Here is a 25,755-nt window from a genome sequence, read left to right on the forward strand (position 1 = left end):
TACACTTGAATCGCTCCATGTGGCCTGAAGCTACTGCATCTGGACAGCTCAGCGCTGGGCCCTTCCTTGGCACTCGTTTCCCTTCTACATCAGCCATCACTGGACATCAAGTTCTCAAATCTGTCCTTGAACATTAGGACCAGGCTTCTTGCTTCAGGCTCCGTCTTCTTGGGTCTGGCCTCCTTTAGGCTTAACCACCCCCGGGAGTTACAGCTGAGTCATGCCACCTTCTGAGGGCCAAGAGAAAGATAGCCTGAGAAATTGAGAGATGTTTCACCTGGAGCCAGGACTCCACCTACCTTGGGCCACCTTCTTGAAGTGGAACCTCTGGCCAGAGCAGAGTGGTCAGGAGGCAAAGTGCTGACTCTGAGATGACCCAGGAAGGAGCCTGCGAGATCAGACACCTCCTGCAGCCTCTGAACTCCACGAGTTAAAATTCAAAGGAATAGGATCTGATGATCTCGTGACTCTACCTTCTCCCCTCATCTGCCTTCTGTCTGTGAGTTTGACAACTCTAGGAACCGCGTATAAATGGAATTGTACAATATTCACCTTTTTGTAGCTGGCTTGTTTTGCTTAGCATGATGTCTTCAAGGTTTACCCATGCTGTATAATGTGTCAGAATTTCCCTCCTTCTTGAGGCTGGATAATATTCCATATATATCACAGTTTCCTTATTCACCTGTCAATGGATGCCTCCAATTTTAGCTTTTGTGAATAATGCTGCTGTGATGATGGATGCACAAATACCCTTTGAGATTCTGCTTTAAGTTCTTAGGGGTATAATGCCCAGAGGCGGAAATGCTGGGTCATAGGGCAATTCTATTTCATTATTTGAGGCGCTGCCATCCTGTTTTCTGCAGTGGCTAACCAGTTTTATTCCCAACAAACAGGGCACAATGAAGTCCTTGCCGTTATTACTATTGTTGATGGAGTGTGCACTAAGTGTCGGGCATCATGCTGCCTGCCAGGTAGAGATGCTACGGATACTCCCATTGACACACCCCATTCTGCACATGCTCACAGCTTCTTACTGCCCCTGAGCTGCTTGGCATGGGGCTCTCCAGCTGCACACAGGGCCAGTGGGAAGTGTGGGGCAGTAATGCTCCCAAGAGCAGCCCTCAGTCAGTGATGACCAGGGAATGGGCAGGTAAATAGCCCAACTTCTTTGCCCCTCAGGGGGACAACTATGAGGCCATCTTCCAGGTCCCCCTCAGGCCTGACCCCAGCTGCCAACAGTGGTAACCTCATGAGTGCCCTGAACTGGCTTCCTTCTCTGTTTCACTTCGCCACACCCTGCTGGAACTTTCTGAGACCCCCTATAAAGTCAAGTGTTCTCGGTCTCATGCTCGTCTCAGGGTCTACTTTTAAGACAATGGAGTATTTTCTAGAATCCTCAAACAGTCCTCTAAACTGGGCAGATATGGCCTCCCTATTCTAGAGTGGAGCAGAATGAGACTCAGATAAGTGATGCCACCTGCTTGAGGTCAAAGCCTTGGGCGCATACCCTGTCCTCTGCGTCTCCAAGGAATGTGCCTGATGGGCCTGCGGCAGGTCCTCTTCTCCCCTGCCCCTGAGCTGTGCTGAGCCTGCCTCCCCCCGCCCTCGCCCCGCAGGAAGGCCGCTGTCTGTTTGTCATCCTGCTCATGGCTGTGTACTGGTGCACGGAGGCGCTGCCCCTCGCGGTGACGGCTCTGCTGCCCATCATCCTCTTCCCCTTCCTGGGTGTCCTGAAGTCCAAAGACGTCTGCCCCCAGTACTTCGTGGACACCAACTTCCTCTTCCTCAGTGGTCTGATCATGGCCAGCGCCATCGAGGAGTGGAACCTGCACCGGAGAATCGCCCTCAAGATCCTCACGTTCGTTGGGGTTCGGCCGATCTGGTAAGGCCAGGTAACGGGTCCAGCCCGAAGGTGGGGCATTAGAGGGACCACATATCTCAGAGCCCAAATTTACTCTTCCTTGTTACTCATCCGGGCTAACAAGCTCATGTCCTTCCACATACCTGTTCAACCCTCTTATATTTAACGAGCCCCTCTGTGTGGCAGACACAATGAGAGTTTTCAAACGTGCGCAAGCACCACTGGGAAATCAGTTGAAATGCTGGTTCCCAGGCTCTGTCCCCAGGAATTTGTGTTCAGTCGTTTTAGAAGGGGCCATTTAGCAGCATGAATTCTACCTTTCCTGCTCTGGGAAAGGACTGAGCCTTTCTCTGTCTGCAAAATGGCGATACAAGAGCCGAGACCTGCACAGCAAATGCTGCCCACTTAGCATCCCAGTTTGGTGCTCACCAGCCAAGGAGAAGGGGAGGGTGGGGAATGGGGAGAAATGGCCTCAGAGAAGCAGGAGGCAGGGTCTGTTCCTACAGGCAGGTCCTCAGCCCCTGGCTAGGATTTGAATTTTTATTCTAAGAGGATTGAATGGCCTTTCAAATAGGATCATTGTTGTTCTTTGCATCTCCCCCGCCCCCCAATTTGGTGAATTTTAAGTATTCCTTCGGGAATAATGTTTTTAAATCATAAAGCACAACACACGGGCTTTAAAACAACACTAAGCACAACAATTACAGCAAAAGGCAGTCGCCCAAATACTTTTTTAAAACACATAAATCCATGATATTGCATCATATGTACGTTCCTCTTTCCAGTAAAAATGATAGGATATAACTACTGTCCTAACATCTATAGTTTTGTTTTATTTTTCTTTTTAAATTGATTTTTAGAGAGAGAGGGAGGGAGATAAAGAAGGAGAGAGAGAGAGAGAGAGAGAGAGAGAGAGAGAGAGAGGCATAGTTGTGTTAGGGTTGTGGCTAGTGACTGGGGCTGTGAGAGAATTCACAACTGGGAGAAGAGACAGATACAAAGAGAAAGTTTATTTTACTTTCCCTGAAAGGTGAGGGCCAGGGCATTGCTAATCAATACAATGCCCAGGAAACAAAAGTGGCTTCCCCCTTTAAGCCCTAGCTGTTGCTAAGCAACAAGGAAGGGAGGGGAACCCTGAGCTGGAGTTGAGCAGAAGGTTGTGATTTGTTTGTTCTTCAGGAGACATTCCAGGCAGTTGTCCCAGGGAGGTTTCTTATCAGCATTTTCTTCAAACCTGCAAAACATGCTTAGAGTAAAGCTATGAAGAGTTCAGAAGAGGCTTTTTTGAAGAGGAAAGGGGAAGGGGACTTTCTGCTAACTAGAAACTTCCAGGCAGTTGTCCCAGAATGTCAGCATTTTCTCCAAACCTGCAAAACATGCTTAGAGTAAAGCTATGAAGAGTTCAGAAGAGGCTTTTTTGAAGAGGAAAGGGGAAGGGGACTTTCTGCTAACTAGAGACTTCCAGGCAGTTGTCCCAGAATGTCAGCATTTTCTCCAAACATGCAAAACATGCTTAGAGTAAAGCTATGAAGAGTTCAGAAGAGGCTTTTTTGAAGAGGAAAGGGGAAGGGGACTTTCTGCTAACTAGAGACTTCTTGATGCAAATTATCCCTGAGCTGTAAAAACAGCAGGGAGGAGGGGTATGCGAGAACAGAGCCTTGAAAGTAACTTATCTTGTCTTGCAGTTTGAGTAGAGGGGCTGTGTGACTCAGAGGAGCTAACAGTCGTGGGGTGCGTTTCATAGATTGTGGAAGGCTACAGCACAGAGAAAGAGGCCTTTTCGTGTCCTCACACTCACAGTTTGCCTCCTGCACGTGCCCCATCGAGGGACAAAACCCACCACCTGGGTATGTACTCTGATCGGGAACCGAACCCGCCACCTTTTGGTATACCGAATGATGCCCAACACCGGGCAGGGGTGAGGCCACAGCTGCAGTTTCCAGGCAGTTTTGAGTGTCAGTGATATTCCCAGAGGTCTGCACCTGTTTAGGCAGCAATGCCACATGACAGTATCCATGATCTTCATTGGTGACCAAGTCCCAGGCACATCGAACACCACAGAACTTTGTGGCCTTTGCTTATCACAGACGGGAAAAAATGTCTGTTAGATGTTAGCAAAATAAAGATGGATTTTTCTCCCTCCTTTTCACCCTGAATGATATCCATGGCCCCACCCTGATTATGAAACTCTATTTTAAAATGATCTAAGTTGGGGAGGAACATGATGAAATCTGCATTAAAAACCATCCTCCCTGGCTGCCATGTGGCAAGCTGATGATCCATTAGGAAACTGTGCTGGGGGTCCAGACCAAAGATGGTAACAGCATGGACTCAGTGGTGGCAGTGGAGATGAACAGAATGTGAGAACTCTCCTTGTGATGGGGGTGGTGGAAGGGTGAGAGTGAAGAAGGTTCTGGTTAACAAGTAGGTTTTTAGCATCTGCTTCGGGCCAAGCACTCTGCAGGCTCTAAAGCTGTGTTTCCACCTGGAGGAGCTGCAGTCCTGGGGAGAGATTCCATCTCTTGTGGAATCTGATACCCAAGAAGCACAGGTGCTATGGGAGCCCACAGGAGAGGTAGGGGTCATGTCATGGGGGAGCTTACATTTGACCTTGAAGAACGGGCAGGGCTCTGGCAAACCTATTTTAAAGTTCCAACAAGGTGACGCTAGTTCAGAAATAGTTTTTAAAACGGAACAGCTCTGGCTGGTTTGCTCATTATTAGAGTGTCGGCCCTCAGACCTAAAGGTCTCGGGTTCGATTCTCGGTCAAGGAGGCACCCAAACACTATGTCTCTCTCATCTTGATGTTTCTTTTTCTCTCTCTCCCCCCTCCTCCCTCCCTTATACTCTCTCTAGAAATAAATGGAAAAAATATCCTCAGGTGAGGATTAAAAGAAACAAAACAACACAGAATAAATAATCTAGAAGAAATCTGAGTCAGTGGGGAAGGGACGAGTTATTCAGGAAATGGTGGGTGTTGAAATAATTAGCTTATTCTTCCAAAAAAGATCGACTTCGAGTTAATGTCATACTATATATACATCTAAGTAACTTAAGGTGGATTAAAAGTTGAATGCAAGAAAACAAGTCATGAAACACGAATTCCTGTTGGAAGGACCAAGCCATGGGAGGGAGCGAGATGAGGGCCCGCTCGGGTGCTGGTGAGGAGTTGGCAGAGCCTGGGCAGGGGGGCCTGGTAAGAGTGGGATGGCTAGGGAGGGGAGGAGGAGGCTGGGAAGGCTGTTTGGGGTGAGATGGTAGAGGGTCTTGGCAACTTCATTACACAGTGGGGGCCATCTGTACAATGAGGGGGCTGTATGCCTCCAGCGTGGCAAACTGGGACCAGAGCGCCTCCTGGACCCCAGTTCCAGCTCTGCCTCCACCTCCCTCCGTTCCCAGGCTCATCTTTGGAATGATGGTGAGCACCGCCTTCCTGTCCATGTGGCTGAGCAACACCGCCTCCACCGCCATGATGCTGCCCATCGCCAGCGCCATCCTGAAGAACCTCTTTGGTGAGGAGGAAGAGAGCACAGGTGAGGCTGCGGAAAGGGCCGGGCCAAGCCCGCAGGTGGGGGAGGGAGTGGGGACATCCACCCACTGGGTGTCAGAGCAGGCAAAGAGAAGGCACTTCCTGGGGAGAGATTCCATCTGTTATGTGCCAAGTATTTTAATAATAGTAATAATAAAAGCCAAAACTAGTTTGGCTCAGTGGATAGAGCGTCGGTCTGCGGACTGAAAGGGCCCAGGTTCGATTCCAGTCAAGGGCATGTACATTGGTTGCGGGCACATCCCCGGTGGGGGGTGTGCAGGAGGCAGCTGGTCGATGTTTCTCTCTCATCGATGTTTCTAGCTTCCTATCCCTCTCCCTCCCTCTCTGTGAAAAATAAATAAAATATATTAAAAAATAGTAATAATAATAGTAATAGTAATAATAATAATAACTGAAAAATAACTACATCAAACTATGATACTTAAACATTAGCATTTTATTGAGAATTTATCACATATTAAGCAGAGTTAAACACTCTCCATACACTATTCCACCTCTCAAAACAGCTTTATGAAATAGGTACTATACTTAAACCCTTTAAAAATATAATCAGGAAGGGAGAGGGAGAGAAAGAGATAGGAACATCAATGATGAGAGAATCATTGATCAGCAGCCTCCTGCACGCCCCACACTGGGGATCGAGCCCACAATCCGGGCATGTGCCCTGACCAGGAATTGAAATGTGAGCTCCTGATTTGTAGGTTAACACTCAACAACTGAGCCACACTGGCCAGGCTAGACCTTTTTTTAAAGCATTTGAAGAGATGCTTAAAATCATTAATGCCCAGAAAAAAAATGCAAATTGAAACAACAATGGGATTGACTTTGGTGAGACTGGCAAAAACTGAGGAAGCTGGATAATGCCAAGCATTGGCAGGAACGAGGGCCATTGGAATGCTGAGCACTGCTAGAGAAAGGGGAACTGGGTCGGTCTTTCTTAAGGGCGTCCTGCAAATATTTAACCAGGTTAAATAGCGTGGACCCCATTCAGAAGAATGGAAATGGAGGAATAAATAAACAAAACAGGATAAATATAAAATAAAATAAAGCAGGTCACCCTACTTTCCAATAGCTGCTCTGGTATTCTGAACCCAGATTGGCTGATTGCAGAGCATTTGTCCTGAACCTGTTGTTCTGCCCCCAACACAAGAGTTTTTCAAAGAGACTAGTGGCCAAAAGAAAGTTTGAAAGCCACGTCCCTTATTACAAAGATGAAACATCTGAGACCCGGGAAACGGGACTTGCCCAAGGTCATGCACAATACTAGGCACACAGCGAAAGTCTGTCTTCCCTCCAGTTTACGCTGCAGTGTGTGAAGAGGTAGGAGACCCTGGGAGGTTGGGGCAGACCAGTGGGATCAGAAAGTGGTTAACGATTAACCCTAAGATCCAAAGCGAAGCTCATTCCAGTGCAAAACGAGATGCTCCCTTTCACCCAGTTGCTGTGTGAGATGAGGTGAGGTGAGGTGAGGTGAGGTGAGGTGAGGTGAGGTGAGGTGAGGAGAGGTGAGGAGAGGTGATGTGAGGTGAGGTGAGGTGAGGTGAGGTGAGGTGAGGATGGGGGTAGAGGAAGTGGGGGCTGTGCTAGTGGGTCAGGACAGGGGCGAGGAGGCTCCAGGGGCTGTCAGTCCACGAGAGACAGTCAAGCAGCAACCACAATGAGACTGTGCACTTTCATTTTCTGAAGACCCCCACATGCTAGACACTGTGCTGAAATCCTCATACCCATTAAATTCATTCATCATTGAATCTTCCTAGCAGTCCTATGAGATAGATGATCCCCATTTTACATTTTACAGATGAGGAGACTAAGACTCAGAAGCAAAGTGATTTGTCCAAAGTGACATGATGAGTTAGTCAGTGGTTGAGTGTCAACCTATGAACCAGGAGGTGGAGGCTCGATTCCAGTCAAGGTACATGCCGGGGTTGGGGGCTCAATCCCCAGTGCGGGGCCTGCAGGAAATGGCCGATCGATGATTCTCTCTCATCATTGATGTTTCTATCTCTCTTCCCCTCTCCCTTTCTCTCTGAAATCAATAAAAATATATTTTAGAAAAAGAAAAAAAAAGAGAGAAGTGAATAGATCACTTAACTGTTCCAAGCCTCAGTTTCCTCCTAGATAAAGTGGGGATATTTATACCTACTGTCTAGGTTGCTGTGAGTGCTAATTGAACGAATGGATGTAAACCTGCCTCATCTGGGCCCTTTGGCTTTCCCTGGGGTTCTCTTTACTTCATGTGATGCAAGAACTCTTTCCTGCGGGGCTTCTGTGTTCCCAACGTCAAGGTTAGACTAGGGTGAACAGCTCCAGGTCAGACCTACCAAGGGCCAGGTGGGCACCTTCGGAGATGGAGGGAGACTCAAGGGAGTGGGCGTGGGGCGAATCAATAGTCCTGGAACAAGCCTGCCGCTTCCACTAACCCTTCGGGTCATCTTGATCCCAACCCTCATCCACTTCTCTCGGCCTCCCTTTCCCTGGGTGTAAAGAGGGCGGTAAGAACCCCTGCCCAGCTCTCCCAGGCTGTTCGGAGGTTGCTGTAAGATACCTGCCCTGCCTGATACAAACTCAGGTACGGGTATTAGTTGAATAAGACCTTACATAAGCCCCAATCGCACGTACTGACATCGGGGCTCCCCAGCTCAGATGCTGGCAGCAACCAGGGTCTGTGGTTGAATGTCAGGGGCTGGGGGGACTGAGGTCAACTGGTGAACATACGCTCCCTCTGAGGGTGCGGGCAGCCTCAGGAGGCTCCAGTCCCCATCTGTAACTTCAGGGGAGTCAGCCCAGAATAATCACCTGCAGATTTTTTCAAAAATACTGAGGCCCCAGAATCACTAAACCAGAACCTCCAGGGTGGGACTTAGATACTCCCAGGAAATGCCACCATTCATTTACCCCAGGGGTGCGGAGGGAAGGGTACAGAGAGAGCGAGAGGTGGGTGGGGGCCGGGGGTCACTGGGTCAGAGTTCTCCCTGCCCGGCCATCCCCTGGGGAGCGACTTTGCCTCCCAGCATCTGTGTCCTATTAACAGCTTCGCTTCCTGCTTCAGTGCCCTGGCCTCTGGCCCCATATTCCCATCATGGGAGCCCCTGGGCCCTCGCCCCCTTGGCTCGGGGCGAACTGATCTGCATTTCGCCTTCAGACCCTGGCCTGCGGTCAGCAGCGCCAGCCTCAGACACAGCAAAAATCGCACACAGCGAACTTCAGTCTTCCCTCAGGGTCAGGAGGTAGGAGACCCTGGGAGGTTGGGCGGACGCCTCCTTGTGTGGGCAGTGGGATCAGGCTGCTGGGGTTGGTTACTGATCAACCCCAAGACCTGGAACAAAGCTTATTCCAGTGCAGAGAGAGATGCTCCCTTTCACCCAGTTGCTGTGTTGTCTGTGGGGTGAGGTGAGGACAGGGGTGGTGGGAGCGGAGTGGAGGCTGTGTTAGCAGGCCAGGCCAGGGGCCAGGAGGCTCCAGGGGTTTTCAGTCCTGGTACAAATGGGAAAGGAGCAGCCCAGAGTGGAGAGAGGAAGGAACGTACTTCCCCCAGGTCCCTGGGGGAGACAGGAGAGAGCAGATGCGGGAGTCTAGACCCTTTTTTCCCAGGCCCCATGGGCAAAGACCCGGGAAATGTATCTGTCGTCGAACAGGTTGAGTGTATTTCTGTTGCTCCAGGGAGGCAGGGCACAACCAGGATAGGCTTGATGGTCTCAGTGAGAGGGTGTGTGGAAGGACCTCTCCTAGGATTTGGGCTTTGGCAGGATCACGTGGAGGGGGATCTAAGGGAGCAGGCTTTGCTCTAGATCCGTTGCTGTCAGAAACCAGGGGCAGCTCAATGACTGGGTAAGGAAGGAGCCATTCGTTTAGCAAGAGTGGGGATGCTTGGCATTTGTGGGAGGCGAGTGGCTTTGTGCTTGGACAACGTTAGCATCCTAGCTTTGGCTCACCACTGTAACAGTGACCTTGAGGCCAGTGATGTGTAAGATTCTTTAGGTCCAACAACAGGACAACAGAACATAGGTAGGCTTCAGGGGGCTACTTTGATATTCTTTCTCAAGAGCAATCCGCATTAACTAACTCCTGGCAAACTTCGGCCCAGCAACACTAGCCCACTACCGGTTTGTTTTTTGTTTGTTTGTTTGTTTGTTTTTGTGTGTGTGAGTCAAAGAGTTGACATATTTTTAAATGGTAGAAATAAATTGAAAGTAGGATATTTTGCGACGTGAAAATTTATGAAATTCAAATTTCAGTGCCCCCAAAACAAAGGGTTAGCTTCACGTGTTGTTTTACTTGTCTGTGGCTGCTTCCATGATATGATGGCAGGGTTGAGTAGTTAACAACAGAGACCATATGGCTTCCAAAACCTAAAATATTTACCAATTGGCCTTTTACAGAAGAAATTTGCCAGTCCCTGCTTTAAATAGTATCTTAGTCCATCAGTTGCTATTTTAAAAAAAAATAAAAATCATAGATTGGGTATTTACTCCTCATAGTTCTAGAGGCTCATCAGGAGCCAGTGGATTTGGTGTCTAGTGAGATTCCACTTCCTGGTTCATAGATGACTGTCTTCTTGCTGTGTCCTGACATGATTGCAGGGGCAAGAGGGCTCGGTAGGTCTCTTTTATAAGGACACTAATCCCATTCATGAGGGCTCCACCCTTATAACTTAATTAATTACTTTCCAAAGCTCCACCTCTTAATACTGTCCCATTAGGGATTAAGTTTTAACATATGCATTTTGGGGAGGGTACAAACATTCAATCTGTAGCAAATGGGTCAACTCCTTAACCCTCTTGACACTGCTAGGAAAATGACTACTTTCATGTTATGAATTAAAGAATTGAGGTACCTAGTGATTAAGAGAAATCCAGGGTTTCTTAACCTCAGCATTATTGACATTATGGGTGGGATAATTCATTTTTTTGGGGGGGCTGGCTTGTGCATTGTAGGATATTTTGCAGCACTCCTGGCCTCTACTCACTAGATGCCAGTAGCACACCGCGCACCCCAGTTGTGACAACCAAAAAGGTGTCCCGACATTGTCAGTGCCCGTGGGAGGGAGAAGTGACCCCGGTGGAGAGCCACTGATCTAAGGTCACAGAGTAAATGACGAAGGTATGATGTGAACCCAGAACCCAGTCACATGCTCAAAACCGAGGGATGGTTTCTTTTGCCCTGGGTGATGATTTCAGCAGCAAGAACTTTTAATCTCTTCCATTTTTCTTGTCTATAAAACACTATCAAGCAAGGGATAGTTTTATTTTTTTATTTTTTTATTTTATTTTATTTTTAATAAATTTTTATTGTTCATATTATTACAAGTGTTCCTTTCCCCCCCCCTTCCCACCCCACCCTCTGCCCTTTCCCCACTCCCCATTGTCCTCATCCATAGGTGCACAGTTTATGTTCAGTCTCTTCCCATATTCCCCTCTCCCCTTTTTCCCCAAGAATCATCAGTTCACTCCCCTTCCATACCTCTGATTCTATTATATTCAACAGTTAATATTGTTCATCAGATTTTTTTTTTAATTTCCTTGGTTTTTAGATTCACTTGTTGATAGTTACGTATTTGTTGTTCATAATTTTTATCTTTATTTACTTTCTCTTCTGAAAGAACCCCCTTCAGCAATTCATATAATTCTGGTTTGGTGGTGATGAACTCCTTTAGCTTTTTTTTTATTAGTGAAGCTCTTTATCTGACCTTCGATTCTGAGTGATAGCTTTGCTGGGTAGAGTATTTTTGGCTGTAGGTTCTTGCTATTCATCACCTTGAATATTTCTTGCCATTCCCGTCTGGCCTGCATGGTTTCTGTTGAGAAATCAGCTGACAATCGTATAGGTGCTCCTTTATAGGTAACCACCTGCTTAGCTCTTGCTGCTTTTAATATTCTCTCTTTGTCCTTTGCTCTTGGAATCTTAATTATGATTTGTCTTGGTGTGGTCCTCTTTGGATTCCTCTTATTTGGAGTTCTGTGTGCTTCCTGGACTTATAAGTCCAATTCTTTCCCCAGGTGGGGGAAGTTTTCTGTCACTATTTCTTTCAGTATGTTTTCGATATCTTGCTCCCTCTCATCTTCTGGGACCCCCATGATTCTGATGTTGGATCGTTTGAAGTTGTCCCAGAGGTTTCTTACATTATCTTCAATTTTCTGGATTCTCTTGCCTTCTAGCTTCTGCAGAGGAGTGTCTTCTGGCTCTTTATGTTCCAAATCTTTGACTTGATTCTTGAGATCTTCTATTCTGTTTTTAGGACTCTGTATAATATTTTTTATTTCAGACAATGTATTCTTTATTTCTTGTTGATCCCTTTTCATATCCTCATAGTTCTCATTTATTTTATCGGCCTTTTCTAGGAGTCTCTTGAAAAACCTTATAAGTGTGGTTTTGAACTCTATATCCAGTCACTTTTTGTCCTCCATTTCTTTCTTTTGTGATCTATTTGGTTTAGGCATTTTCGCAGGCAGCTTTCCTGATGGGGCGGAGTTTCAGGGTGGAGCCTACAGCCTTGGCTTCAGTCAGCCCCGCCCTATGCGACTCCTGAGACTCAGGGTCCTTCAGTACTTGTTGCAAGCGCCTCTGAGAGAAAGGTGCCCTCGATTTTCGCCTGCTGCCAAACAGTGTAAGCTCTCCCGCAATGAGCCCGAAACTGGGGTTCAGTTCAATTGGAAGTGGAGTTGGAGGTGGCGTTCAGAGCAGTCTGGAGCCCCTGTCTCCTTCCCGCCAGGGCAGTCCTACGGCACAGCCGGCCGGCCCTTCTCTGCGCGCGGTGTGCGCTCCTCTGGGACCTCCTTTCGCCACTTCCCCTGGGTTCCGACTTACAGCCCAGCTCCCTCTGGATGAGCCTGGGTCCCCGGGGTCTGGCCTAGAACGGGGGTTCAGAGCAGTTGGGGGCCCAGCACAGTCGGAGTGTTTATCTCCTTCCCGCTAGGGAATGCCAGCCAGGCACTCGGCCTCCCTCCTCTCCGGCTCCGTCCTCTCCGCGCGCGCCGCGTGTCTCCGTACCTTGGGCTTTTACAGCTCCTCCACGCTTCCTTCTGGTTTTCTCCTTGCTTCTCGTTGTAGAATTTCCAGTCAGTTGACTTTCCTGTAGTTCTGGGTAATGTCCATTTTATATTTTAGTTGTATTTTATTGAAATTGTTGCGTGCGGCTGCGGCTAGGTGTCTACCCGAGCAGCCATCTTGGATTCTTCTGGCAAGGGATAGTTTTAAAACAAAGTCAGATCCTGTCCTGACTGCTCCAACACTCTTCTGCCTCTGCTCCCATGTGACTCAGAGGAGAAACCAAAGTTTTTACTGTGATCCCCAAGTCTCCTGTATGATCCAGCCCACTTCCTGCTCCCCCCCACCCCCTTGCCACTTCTCTCACCTCACCTCCTACTCTTCCTCTTCTGCTCCCTCATGCCTCTCCAGTCCTGCTGGTCTTTCTTCTGCTTCTGGATACACCATCCCCCTCTTATCTCAGGGCCTTTGCACCTGCTCTTAACTTCCCTGGAGGTTTGCATGGCGCACCCCCTCACCTTCTTCAGTGTCTGTTTGATGTTACTTTCTCAGTCATACTTTTCTTGACCATCCTTTACAAAGGTTGTCCGGTCCCAGAATACCGGGTCCCTTCCCTGCTTTATTTTCTCCATGACACTAATTCCCACCTGACATACTGTACATAATACTTATTTATGGTCTGTCTCCCTGACCAGAAGATAAGTTCCACAGGACGTAGATTTTCATGTCACTCAGTGACATCATTAATGGGATGATTGGCTAGGGCTCACATGACAGTTCTGGTCCTGGGCTTCAAGTTGCACCAAGCTCTTGTTCAAGAAGAACGAAAACGCCCTTACAACTTACTCTCAGCATTCTTATGACCACTACCCTAGTGCAGTCATCATCATCTTACCTGGGAAACGCAATAGGTTCTGAACTAGTTTCCCAGCCTCCATGTTTGCTTCCCTATCGTCCATTGTCCCCTACCAGGTCCAGAGATGTTTGCAAAATGTCAACCACACGATATCCATCATGAGCTCTAAATCCTACAAGGGTTCACCACCCTTGAGTTGACATCTGACTTCTGTTGGCCTCTGTCTAACCCACTCCCACTCCCTATCTCCCCAAGGGCTTCCCTACTCTCTCATTTCCCCACACACTGGCCTTCTTGTGGTTCCTCAGTTCTTCTAAGCTTCTTACCCAAGGGCCTTTGCACATGCTGTTTCTGTTGCTTGAAACTCTCTTCTCAAGACTCTTCATGTGACTGGCTCCTTTGTATCCTGAAGGCCTCACAAATGCCATCAGTGTATGGCGTCTCTCTGTTGACTGATTACCGTAGGCCACCTGCTCCCTCTCCCTACTCTATCATTACCTTCCATCACCTGGCCCAGTCTTATGCCCTCCATCACGTTCATCACTACCTGAAATGTTCTTTCTGTATTCACTGTCTGCCTCCCTTTCTAAAACATAAACTTCATGGGAACAGGGTCCTTGTTGTATACTTTTCACTGTGTACCCCAAGCTCATAGTCAATAGCACATAGTAGGTGCTCAATAAATACTTTTTTTGAGTGACTAAATGGGAGATTGGGGCCACCCATTCCATTGCTGACCCATTAACCCTCATAACTAGTCTTTCCCAAACATCCTTTTGGCAATGGCTGCTCAGGGAAGCCTAGACGTGAGTTATGGGCTATCAAGCAGTCTTACAGCTAATTCCCTTCCTACAAGTCTGGGGTCTCCAAATAAACATGGGTAAGACAGGAAGACGGAATGTTGTATGGCTTTATTTATTTATTTATTTATTTGATTGAATGAATAGTACGGGATACTTGGCAAAGAGTGAACACCGAAGAAGTACTCTTTTTTTTTAAAAAAAAATATATATTTTATTGATTTTTTTACAGAGAGAAGGAGAGAGGGATAGAGAGCTAGAAACGTCAATGAGAGAGAAACATCGACCAGCTGCCTCTTGCACACCCCCTACCGGGGATGTGCCTGCAACCAATGTACATGCCCTTGACCGGAATCGAAACTGGGACCTTTCAGTCTGCAGACCGACGCTCTACCACTGAGCCAAACCGGTTTCGGCGAAGAAGTACTCTTGACTGCCTACAAAAGAACGGGCACACTCCTGTCCCATTCACATGACACTAAACCCATCATGCTTTCTTCTCCTAGTTGCTGTGGGGACAAAAGGCATGAACCCTGTGCCCATGGAGATGCAGTTTCTTGCCAGAAGAGAAGAGTGAGTTCCTGGTAAAAATCATTGAGGAGCCAATTCTTGGTCCAAGGATATGATGCTCAGTGCTGCAAGCAACCTCCCTCCCATCTCTGAAAATTTCTCCAAATGACCTACCTGCCCAAGTTTCCACCTTTTGGTTATGCATAGATCTCCACTGAATCCTTAAAAATGCAAATGTGGTCGGGCAGAGGAGTACATTAAATCCCTAGAGTTTTAGTGAGAGTAGGGTCTCCAGGGCAGGCCCAGAGGAGCAGAAGAGCACAAGCCACATGATAGTCAAGAAGGAGAGCAGGTGCAGACCAGCTCAGGAGGCGCCAAGGACAAAAATGTCCTGTGAGACAATAATAATCGTGACTTATGTGAGTCTGGAAGCCCCTTCACATCAATAGCATGCTCAGTCTTTGGTGGAGTGATCGGTTAGGGCTCACATGGGGTTTGGAGCCACACAGATCTGACTTTGAACACGGGCTCTGCCACTTACCGGCTGTGTCATTTCACCGTTCTGAGCCTCCATTAAGTTCACCTAACAACTGGATATGATATCGGAACCCAACTTAAAGTGCTGTTTTGAGATTAAATGGAATAATATTGACAAAGCCAGCTGCGAGGCCCTGCATGCACGATGTAGCACTTGTTATTAATGGCCTTGTTATCTTGATGTAATGGTGGCGGAACAGTAGGAAGTAAAGTGATTTGCTCTCAGCGTTGCTGGGCATTGATCAGGTCTGTTTCATTCACAAGTAAAACCCATAATATGTCCCATGGTTGTGAGTGTTATGCAGGAGAGTAAAGCAGTAAAGAGGCCAGCGCGGGGGCCTGGAGGTGGGAAAGGGCAGCTGTAGGATGGGCAGTCAGGGGAGGCCTCGCTGAGAAGGTCATGCTTGAGCAGACCCCTGGAGGAGATGAGGGATCATGGAGGATCGGTAGTGTTCTCAGCAGAGGGACCAGCAGGTGCAACGTTCCTGGAAGTCCAAAGCAGACAAGGAGCCTGTGAGCTTCCTGTGTGGTTGGCGTTGGGAGAGTGGATGGTAGGAGATAGTGTTAGAGAGACTGCCTGTATGGTGAGGGTGGTAATAGTGGGACAGAGCCTGTGGGACCTCATAGGCCACTGACGTAGCCTTGATTTTGATGGAGGGGAGCTGATGGAGGGATAGCAGAGGAGGAATAGGATGTTACATCTGATTGTTTCATCCCAGGGACTGTACTCCTTCCCAGCACCACTTGTGAGCTTTGAGACCAGCTTTGAGATCAGCTTTGAGATCATGGGTCATGTGATGGCCCAGCCACTCACTACTATGCCACCTGGGAATCAATGTTTACCTCCTGCCTATGCAGAGTTTGTGCTGAGTTTATTGGAAAATACCTGATGCTACTCTCTGGAATACCATGTCTATTAGATGAAAACTCTATGTCCATTGGCTGCAAGCCCCATCCCCTCTCTGGGCCTCAGTTTCCCCATATGAACAAAGAAGGGGTTGTACTAGATGAGCCATAGGGCCCTTTCTGCTCTCTCATTCTCACTGGGAGGCTCAGTGGGTTGGATTTCCAGATCTGAGAGGTCACAGTTCCCGACCAGGCCACTCCCCTGAGAAGTCAGACCATGCAAGACATGGTCTCCAGCTGCTTCCTCGTGTTCCTCTCAGACTTCAGATCCTGTCCTCATTGCCCACAGGAGACGGGGCCCCTCGTGTAGCAATTAAAAGCAGACAGTGTTTTCTGGATCTTTTATTACCTAAAAATATTTGATTTGTTGCACAGGAGCAATTCTTAATTTCATTCACGTATAAACATTTTATAATTGCACAAGTCAAAAAAGAACAACACTCTTAAACGAAAAATATATTTGGCATCTCACTCCCATAGACAAGTTAAAACAGTTAAGCGAACACCAATCTAGATTATTTATTGATATCTCTTTATACATACCTGCATACATACATTTTCTTAAATAAAAATGCTGACAATACTATATATGCTGTTTGGAAACTGTTATCTCACTTAATGGAGTGAAGTGAACATCTTTTTACCTCAATCACATTTGTGTCAACATCATTAACTTTAAATTATATAATTAATAATTTTTAACTTCATTCTTTCCCAAAACTCTTTAACTGTGCAAGGAAAACAACCCAGAAAAATACAAATAGAGAAAAAGAATCCATAGTTTAACCCCTAAGAAAGATACCAAAATGACTGCCTTTTACTATTCTAGACTTCTCTTAAAACTCAAATACTCATGAAATAATGTGAATATTTTTAAATTAAAATAAAAATGAGTGCTGTTACCTATCTTTCCACTTTACATAATGGATATCTTCCATTATGTAATACACTCCTCTAAATCATAATTTTTAAATAGCATCCAGAAAGGGGATCATCTTTATTTAGCAATCCCCTTTTGATGGTGATTTATATTATTCTAAATTGAAATGATAAAAATTAATTAACTAATTAATTAATTAATTGAAATGGTATTTAACACCACGGTGAACTCTTGTACCCACACCCAAGACATTTGCCCAACTATTCCTTTAGGACTGATTCTTAGAAGGGAACAGCTGGGCTGGAGGGGTGCTCAGCTGTAGAGGGTCTGTGCCTGTGCCAAATCACCTTCCCAAAGAGCCACGGTGCTCTCCCAACCCCAGCAATGTGTGAGCTGTTCCAGGTGAGCCCAGGATTGCTGCGTGTCTGCTGATGGTGTCTCTTTGGGTTGTTTAAAGGAAAGACTTCCCCGAGGAGCCTGAGGACCCAGCGCCTCTTCCAGACAGCAGCAAGAAGGCGGAAGAATATCGCAAAAACATCTGGAAGGGCCTCCTCATCTCCATCCCTTACGCAGCCAGCATTGGGGGCACGGCCACTCTCACAGGCACGGCTCCCAACCTCATCCTACTTGGTGGGATCAAGAGGTAAAACAAGTGTCCCCACCTGCCCCTGGAGTGTCCTTCTCCTCTCCCCCCTCCTCCAGTTAACATCCAGGGATGTATCTTGAGTGCCTTCTCTTGGCCAGGCTTCAGCATGGAACCAAGCAACGTCTCTGCCCTGTGGGACTTTTATTCTGGTGGGGAGATACGCAGTAAAGGAAAAAGCAAATGAATATGGGATATGCCCATGAGATAAATTGTGAAATAAAACAAAGCAGGATAAAGGGGTAGAAGGCACAGGAGTGAGTCGGTCACGGATGTACGACCTTTCTAATAAGATGACATTTGAGCAGAGGCCTAGAGGTGAGGGCGTGAACTGTGTGGACACAGAAGGAAAGCTCCTTTCCGACAGAGGGGGTAGCCTATGCAAAGGCGAATGGCATCAAGACCAGCTAGGCTGCGGTGTAGAAGGGGCAGGGGATTGTGGGAGGAGATTCGGTCAGAAGAAGCCAGACTAAGGCAACTATTGTAAGGACCCATTGGGGAGTCCGTGGAAAGCTGCGAGCAGAAGAGCAACATGATGTGGCATTGCTTTAAAAAACTCCGCAGCCGGAGGCGTGGGTCTGTGGCTGTCCTGTCCAGGGAGACGCTTTGCAGCCATGCACGTAGGCCAGCGAGGCAGCGGGTTCTGCCTGGAGGTCAAGTGTCCCCGACTCTGAAACTGTTCCAGCAGAGGCCGGCGTGAGAATGAGAGACAGATTCTTCAGATAGCATGGCTTGTCGACTCCATCATTCCAAGCCTCTTAGTTCAAAGACTTAAAAAAAAATGCCTGTATTTCAAGATCCTAAGATGTTCAGATTCTGGGATTCTGAGAGGTTTTCAGATTCCTGCACAGTGGAGATGCAGCCTGGGTTGATTTAATCTTAAAACAAATGCCAACGCAAGCATCTGGCAGGCAGATAACAGTGCAAAGTCTGTGCTGTCCCACGTGGTCCCGCTGCTGACCAGCTTCTCTCCCTGCTGCTCAACCAAGGACTCAGGGACCCGCTGGGAGGGTGAGGGAAAGCTGGCGTTGGTCTCCTGAGAGCCGCTCGGCATACACAAATCTGTTCTCTACTTGTGGGCAATTGAAATTGTTTTTGTGAGAAATTTTAAGTACACTCCTGTTTTCCTCACAAACTCATGTAAAAACCTTAAACCTCCTATAATATAGGTGCACCTGATATAAAACCTTAAACCTTTAACTGTGCAAGGAAAACAATCCAGAAAAATACAAATAGAGAAAAAGAATCCATAGTTTAACCTATTATATCAGGTGCTTGAGTTTCTTGATTACATGATTTGATGGTAGAAACCATTGATTCTCAGCCAGTGGGTGCTTGTTGGAGTCACTGGGGGAGATGGAAAAATACAGCTGGGTCTCCGTTGCAGAGTGTGATTCAGGGGATGTGAGGTGGGCCAGGCGTCAGCATTTTGCCCATTGATGAAAGCCTGATGCAGACCTTTTCATCTCCGTTCTCTGAGCAAGACCTGGCTGGGCCTTCGGTTTGGGTTAGCAAACCAAGAGGGCCCTGTTTCAGACGTGGGAATGAGCTGGGCTGGCCCTATCGTCTCCTCAACTAGAAGAGGCTGGACGGAAAATATGTGGGTTCTGGGAGCCCCGGGGGCAGGTCCTGAGGTGGGGGATTTGGGCAATGGGTGGAGTGGCATTTGCTATCAGAGAAATTTCAGGCTGCCTGCCCACCCTGACGTGAGCAGAAATTTATCCCAGCTTTAAAAGAAATTAGGGAGTGCCCTATCGACATGGCTCAATGGTTGAGCATTGACCTATGAACCAGGAAGTCATGGTTCGATACCTGGTCAGGGCACGTGTCCGATTGTGGGCTCGAACTCCAGTAGGGGGTGTATAGGAGGCAGCGGATTAGTGATTCTCTCTTATCATTGATGTTTCTCTCTTTCTCTCTCCCTTTTTCCCTAACACTAATTTAAAATTTTTTCTTTTTTAAGAAATTAGGGAGGAAATGCTGGAGTTGTAAGTAAAAATATCAAATATGAAAGATTTGGAGTAAATATAAATTACATGCATGTCATTGGCAACATTTAATTGCTCAGGCTTGGACTTTCTGGTCTTGGAGGAGGGGATTTAGAAGGAATGCTAAGTAATATGGAGTTCTGGTTCTCCAGCTGGGAGCCCAGGAGACAGGGCAATAGCTGCCTTGAGAGTTCTCCTGGGGCTTTGCTTCCCACATTCATCTCGTTAGTTTATTCTGATTACACATGTAATGGTGGGTATATTATAGAACTCTTAGATAATATAGAAAAAATAAAAATTTGAAATACCTTTTATGCTACTGTGAATATTTAACAAAAATGCTTCTCATTTTTCTATGCGCACACACATACACACACACACACACACACACGTGCGCACACACACGCACATACACACACATACAGACCCCGGCATGGCTGATCTTGACTGGCTCTCACCTCCGTCTTTTCTCTAGTGCCTTCCCACAGAGCGACGTGGTGAATTTCGGCTCCTGGTTCATTTTTGCCTTACCTCTTATGGTGCTGTTCCTGTTGATTGCCTGGCTCTGGATCTCCTTCCTGTATGGGGGAATGTTCAAGAGGTACCCCCTTCATGTTTAACTTGAGCTTTGAGCCAGACTGAGCTGTGTTTGACCCAGGTTCCTTCTCACTAGGGGATGGCTGCTTGAGTCTTGGTCTTCTGATTACACTGAGGATTGTCTTTATAATGTCATGTTATCTTCTCACTTGGTGACTGCAGTAGACCTCACTTCCCTACCGTGTAGTATAGTGGGTGATGTGTGGCCTGCCTGCTATGCCCAGACCCTCCGTTAATTCACCCATCATCGATACTAAACCATTAATAAAAACAGTTTTATTTTCATAAATATTGTCAAGTTGTTCTCCATAAGAATTGTACTAATTTGTTCTCCCGTTTACCACATATAAGAGTGTCTGTTACCATTCTGATACGAGAAAAGTAATTTGCATCATTATTATATTGAGAGTAATTTTGAACTCCTTTTAACACTGAGGGACAATATGAAGAAAATATATATATATTAATATATTTTATTGATTTTTTTTTTTTACAGAGAGGAAGGGAGAGGGAAAGAGAGTTAGAAACATCCATCAGCTGCCTCCTGCACACTTCCAACTGGGGATGTGCCCACAACCAAGGTACATGCCCTTGTTCAGAATTGAACCTGGGACCTTTTAGTCCACAGGCTGACGCTCTATCCACTGAGCCAAACCAGTTAGGGCAAAAGTTTTTATTTATTCATGGGGACCACTGTTAATTCACTTTCCTGTGAATTGCTAAACTGTGTGTTTATATTCTTTGTACATTTTTCAAATGGACTGTTTGTGTTGGTTGTTCTTATTGATTTCTAGTACTCTATATATTGAAAGATTAATGATTATTCTGCAATATGAATTCCAAATATTTTTCTAATTTGCTTTTTACTTTGCTTGCAGTGCTTTCTTTCATGTAGAATTTTTGAGAAAATTTTACATAGACTATTTATCAATCTTTTCTCATACGGCTCCTGAATTTTCCATTACAGTTAAAAGGGCCTTCCCATGAAAGAAGTTATATATATATATATATATATAAAAAAAAAAGTAATCACCATTTTCTTCTGATATTTTTAACATTTTTCACATTTAAATTCTTTTTTAAAAAATCTATTTTGAGTTTATTCTTAGGGTGCTGTGAGGTTTAAATTCATTGTCATTGTATCCATGACAAAAATCAATTGACCACAGATGTGTATAGGTTTATCTCTGAACTCTCAATTCTGTTCCACTGAACTATATGTCCAACACCATTGAGCGACTAGCCCATCTTTTGCGTACCAATCTGTAATACCAACTTTATCACAGACTAAATCCCCATTTATATTTGGGTATATTTCTTGGCTTTTTATTTTATTCCATTGATTGGTATGTTTATTCATGTTTCTGTTTGATCCCCTAAAGAATCCCCTGGGAGTCAGATGATCAGGTTCACATTTTAAAAAGACCACCCAGCCAAAACCGGTTTGGCTCAGTGGATAGAGTGTCAGCCTGCAGACTGAAAGGCCCCAGGTTCGATTTCGGTCAAGGGCATGTGCCTTGGTTGCGGGCACATCCCCTGGTAGGGGGTGTGCAGGAGGCAGCTAGTCGATGTTTCTCTCTCATCGATGTTTCTAGTTCTCTCTTTTCTCTGTAAAAAAATCAATAAAATATATTTTTAATAAATAAATAAAAAGACCACTCAGGCTATAGGTGGGGAGAACAGCTTTTAGGAAGGGAAGACAGAGGGAGCCCACCAGGCCACTGCAGTTTCCAGAACAGAGACAGTGAGGCCAGGCCAGGTGGTGGTGGGCTGGGGTGAAGCTACTCACCCTTGCCGTAGCCACTCCTGACTCCTCTCCTTTCTGTTTCAGGGGCTGGAAGAAGGACATGGCGGCCAATGCTACCGGAGAAGATAGGGCTCGCGCTATGATTCGAGAGGAATACGAGAATCTGGGGCACATGGTGTGCGCGATCCTGGGGCCCACGGGGTGGAGAGAAAACTGGGTGTTAGACTTTCAGGAGGGTTACCTCTTGGTCTGGTCCCTGGGTCCCTGGGTCCCTGGATCCCTGGGTCCCTGGTTCCCTGGGGGCTGAGTCCCAGGTGAATATCAGGACCGATGGCCTGAAGTGGGGTCCTGGAGATGGAGGGGAGAGAGGTGGCTTACACAATCAGCCTCTTGCCCTGGCACTGGGGTAGATACCCTGAAAACTAGGAAGCTCCTCAGGATTATGTACTTGGGGTGGGGACTTGCCTCCTTCCTGCCAAATGCACCCTTTCCCTCCTGGTACCTGGGATACTCAGCATTGCTTTGGGCAGCTTCCAGGACCTTGTTTAATGTATGTATTTCCTGTGGAAGCAATAACTCGGAGTCACCAGGCTTGCCCCCAAGGGCTGACACACACTGCCACTCACTTCCTGTGTGACCTTGGGCAAGGCACTAACCCTCCCTGGGCTCTATTCCCCAATCTGTGAAATTGGCACATTACCCCCAACATTTGAAGACTCTCTTGCTTCCTACTACTCTTCACGTCTGTCCCTTTCTGTGTCTGTCCCACTCTGTTTATGTTCATCCCTGCGTGTGACTCTGCCTACCTCTCAGTCTGTTTCCTGTCTGTCTGCCTTTCTATTCTCTCTTTTTCACTCTTTCTCTCTGTCTCTGGATTCTCCCTAGGACTCTGGGATACTCCCAGTAAAAATTGTGTAAGTAGTTTTGGTGAGAGGGCTGCTGGATACTTACGAAAGACCCTGGCGAGTGTGGTAGCCCCAGGCAGGAACCACTCCCACCATGGAGCAGCCCTCTCCTCACGCTGAGAGCTTCCTGGGGCGTGAACTCCTTTCAGTTTCTCAGAGGCAGGGTCTGGGCCCCATCCCACTGTGGGCCCTGCACCCACGGTCACCACGTGCCTGCATATCTACACCACAGGTTTGCCGAACGGGCCGTCTTCATCCTTTTCTGCCTGTTCGCCATCCTCCTCTTCTTCCGGGACCCGAAATTCATCCCTGGCTGGTCTAATCTCTTCAAACCTGGGTGAGCCTCTGGGGACCCCTGGACGGAGTCCAACAGGGAAGACGCTGGGATGGGCCATGCGGAGCCAGAGAGGCAGTGAGCAGCGGGGACATGGGCTAGGTTCATGCCTCCAGTCCCTGGCCATTATTAATGGCTCCTGCTTTTGCTCTCAAAAGAGTCTTGGTTTGGATGATAAGACATCTGAGTCCTCATGTATTAAGAGCTTTGTCTTTGAAATCAGACAAAACTGGGTTTCATGGGTAGCTCTGTCACTTACAAATTGTGCAACCCCAATCCTGTCATTCATTCATGCATGCACTCAGTCAGCATTTTTTGAGAGCCTAATATGTGCTAAGCATTATGCTAGATGCTGGGGACACAGACAAAAACAAGTAGTTAGACAACAAAATAACATTGTAAATGAGTGCAATGAAAGAGTGAGAGGGTGAAGTTATAAGAGAGTGGAGTGGGGGCCTTGACCTTGGATAGTTCTGGGAAGAACCGAAGCTGGAGAGAGTGGAGATAAACCTGGAGGCACACTGGGCATGTCTATGAGAGCCTGAGGTAGGAACCAGCTTAGGACACTTGAAGCCCAGTGTGACCGATACCCGGTGGGAAGAGAGGAAAGTAGGCAAGACCTGCTGGAGGGGAAGGTGAGGGCCAGACCGTGGAGGTCTTGTTGGACATGCGAAGCATTTTGGTATTTTTTAGTAGGAGTCATGGGAAGCCATAGGAGGGTTTTACGTTACTTAACCTCTCTGCCACAGCCTCCTCATCTGTGAAATGGTATAATAACAGTACACTTCTCACTGGATTGTTCTGAGGATAAATGAGCTAATACATGTCAAATGATTAAAATTGCTCATAGGAAGAACTCAGTAAAACATTAATGACATTTACCAGAGAACGGAGAGTGGAGGCAAAAATACAGGTGAGAGAACAGGTAGGAGCTATGACACCACCCACATGGCCCCTGTCATCTGAGACAGGGGTCGGTAAACAAGGTATATGAACCAAACCTGACCCACCCTTGTTTTTGAATGGTTTTTACATTTTTAAATGGCTAGGGAAAGTCAAACAACAATGCAGGGTGGGGCAAAAGTAGTTTTATAGTTGTGAGTAAGCAAAACACAGAATTTATTCTTGTATTATTATTTATTAACTAGAGGCCCAATGCACGAAATTTGTGTAAGTGTAGGCCTTCCTTCCCCCGGCTGCCGGTTCCCTCTGGCACCTGGGACCCAGGCGCAGCCCTGGCTTCATCCAGAAGGTTGTCTGGAAGGATGTCCAGTCTAATTTGCATATTATGCTTTTGTTATTATAGATTATTGTATTATATTCCGTATGAACAACTGTAAACCTGCTTTTGCCCCACCCTGTATTTTGTGGCACATGAAATTCAAAGGACAATGTCTACAAATAAAGTTCTGTTGGGCCACATCCATACCTATTCACTTAGATACTGTCTACGGCTGCTTTCATGCTATGATGTCAAAGCTGAGCCATGACAGAAACCACATGGCCTGCAGAGACAAAAGTATTTATTTTGTGGCCTTTTATAGAATACACTTATGGACCCCAATCTAGATGAAGGCTTTAATGGCTTGAAATGAAACAAAGAAAATGGGAATCACCTGGAATCTTTGACTCCAAATCTGATGAATACCCTTTCTGACTTAAAAAGAATGCCTCTCTGAGAACCATTCCACAACTTGGTTGGATTGGTGGCCATAACACTGTGCACATTGGGCTAAACTCACTTAACTGTATCCTTAAAGTGGGTGCATTGTATTTCATGTTAAGTATATATTCCAGTAAAACTAATTTTTGAAACACAAGCAAACAGACTAAAAAGAAACCTTTCTAAATATAGACTTTTTATGACAGAAATGTGATTACAATGAACATATTGTTTGTGGTCTGCTGTTTTCTGTGTCATGATAAAAGTATACTCATTATAAAACATTCAAGCAATGCTGAAGTGAAAAAGTAAAATTTAGTTGTCCTTCATCTCCCCTCTGTCCCTCTCCCCAGTGATATTCACAATTAAAGTTGGTGTGTAATGTTTCAGATACACCCATGCATATTAATACACACATACAGTCATATAACAAAAAGTTGGAAAATATTATAATAGGGTCATGGACAATTTGCTATTTCATTCTTCTTATTAAATATTTTTATTGATTTTATTGGTTTCAGAGAAGAAGGGTGAAGGAGAGAGAGAAACTTCAATGATGAGAGAGGATCATCAATTGGCTGCCTCCTGCACACCCCCTACTGGGGATCAAGCCTGCATCCTGGGCATGTGCCCTGACTGGGAATTGAACTGTGACCTCCTGGTTCATAGGTCTATGCTTAACCACTGAGCCACAGTGGCAGGGATATTTCATTCTTTTTAAACACTGCACAGTATTCTATAGACTGGGGGTATCTTAATTTAGTTTATCAATTCCTTTTGGATTGTGTCCAATACTGCAAATAAAATTTTCTATTTATTTACGAGGTTTCTTGGTTGTATGTCTATACATAAAAATTGATATTATCTCATATATTAAAAAAGATGTAGGGTATTTCATTATGTACATGCTATATATATTATTAAAAACACTTTATTTAAACATGTCTCTACTAAGCATCTTCCATTTTTCACTCTTATCAAATGAACATCTCTG

The 25,755-nt window shown here is 46.3% G+C and overlaps 1 protein-coding gene across 4 annotated transcripts in view; it reads left to right on the top strand.

Moving 5' to 3' along the window:
* SLC13A3 (solute carrier family 13 member 3) overlaps nt 1–25,755 on the top strand; it is a 52,219-nt gene that overhangs the window by 13,349 nt on the left and 13,115 nt on the right. For 2 of the 4 annotated variants that reach the window (XR_014795299.1, XM_084887489.1), the window contains exons 2-9: nt 894–971; nt 1,617–1,882; nt 5,261–5,394; nt 14,558–14,624; nt 17,342–17,527; nt 19,991–20,116; nt 21,944–22,036; nt 22,997–23,101. Coding sequence is in view for 3 of the 4 variants with exons in the window: in XM_084887489.1 (XP_084743615.1) it covers nt 894–971; nt 1,617–1,882; nt 5,261–5,394; nt 14,558–14,624; nt 17,342–17,527; nt 19,991–20,116; nt 21,944–22,036; nt 22,997–23,101 (1,055 nt within the window). In the remaining variant the exon portion in view is untranslated. The remainder of the gene's footprint in view (nt 1–893; nt 972–1,616; nt 1,883–5,260; nt 5,395–14,557; nt 14,625–17,341; nt 17,528–19,990; nt 20,117–21,943; nt 22,037–22,996; nt 23,102–25,755) is intronic. The other 2 variants (XM_084887490.1, XM_084887491.1) reach the window with 2 other exon arrangements.

The sequence above is a fragment of the Pipistrellus hanaki genome (assembly GCF_964339955.1).
Source record: "Pipistrellus hanaki genome assembly, chromosome: 6".
NCBI classification, from domain to species: domain Eukaryota; kingdom Metazoa; phylum Chordata; class Mammalia; order Chiroptera; family Vespertilionidae; genus Pipistrellus; species Pipistrellus hanaki.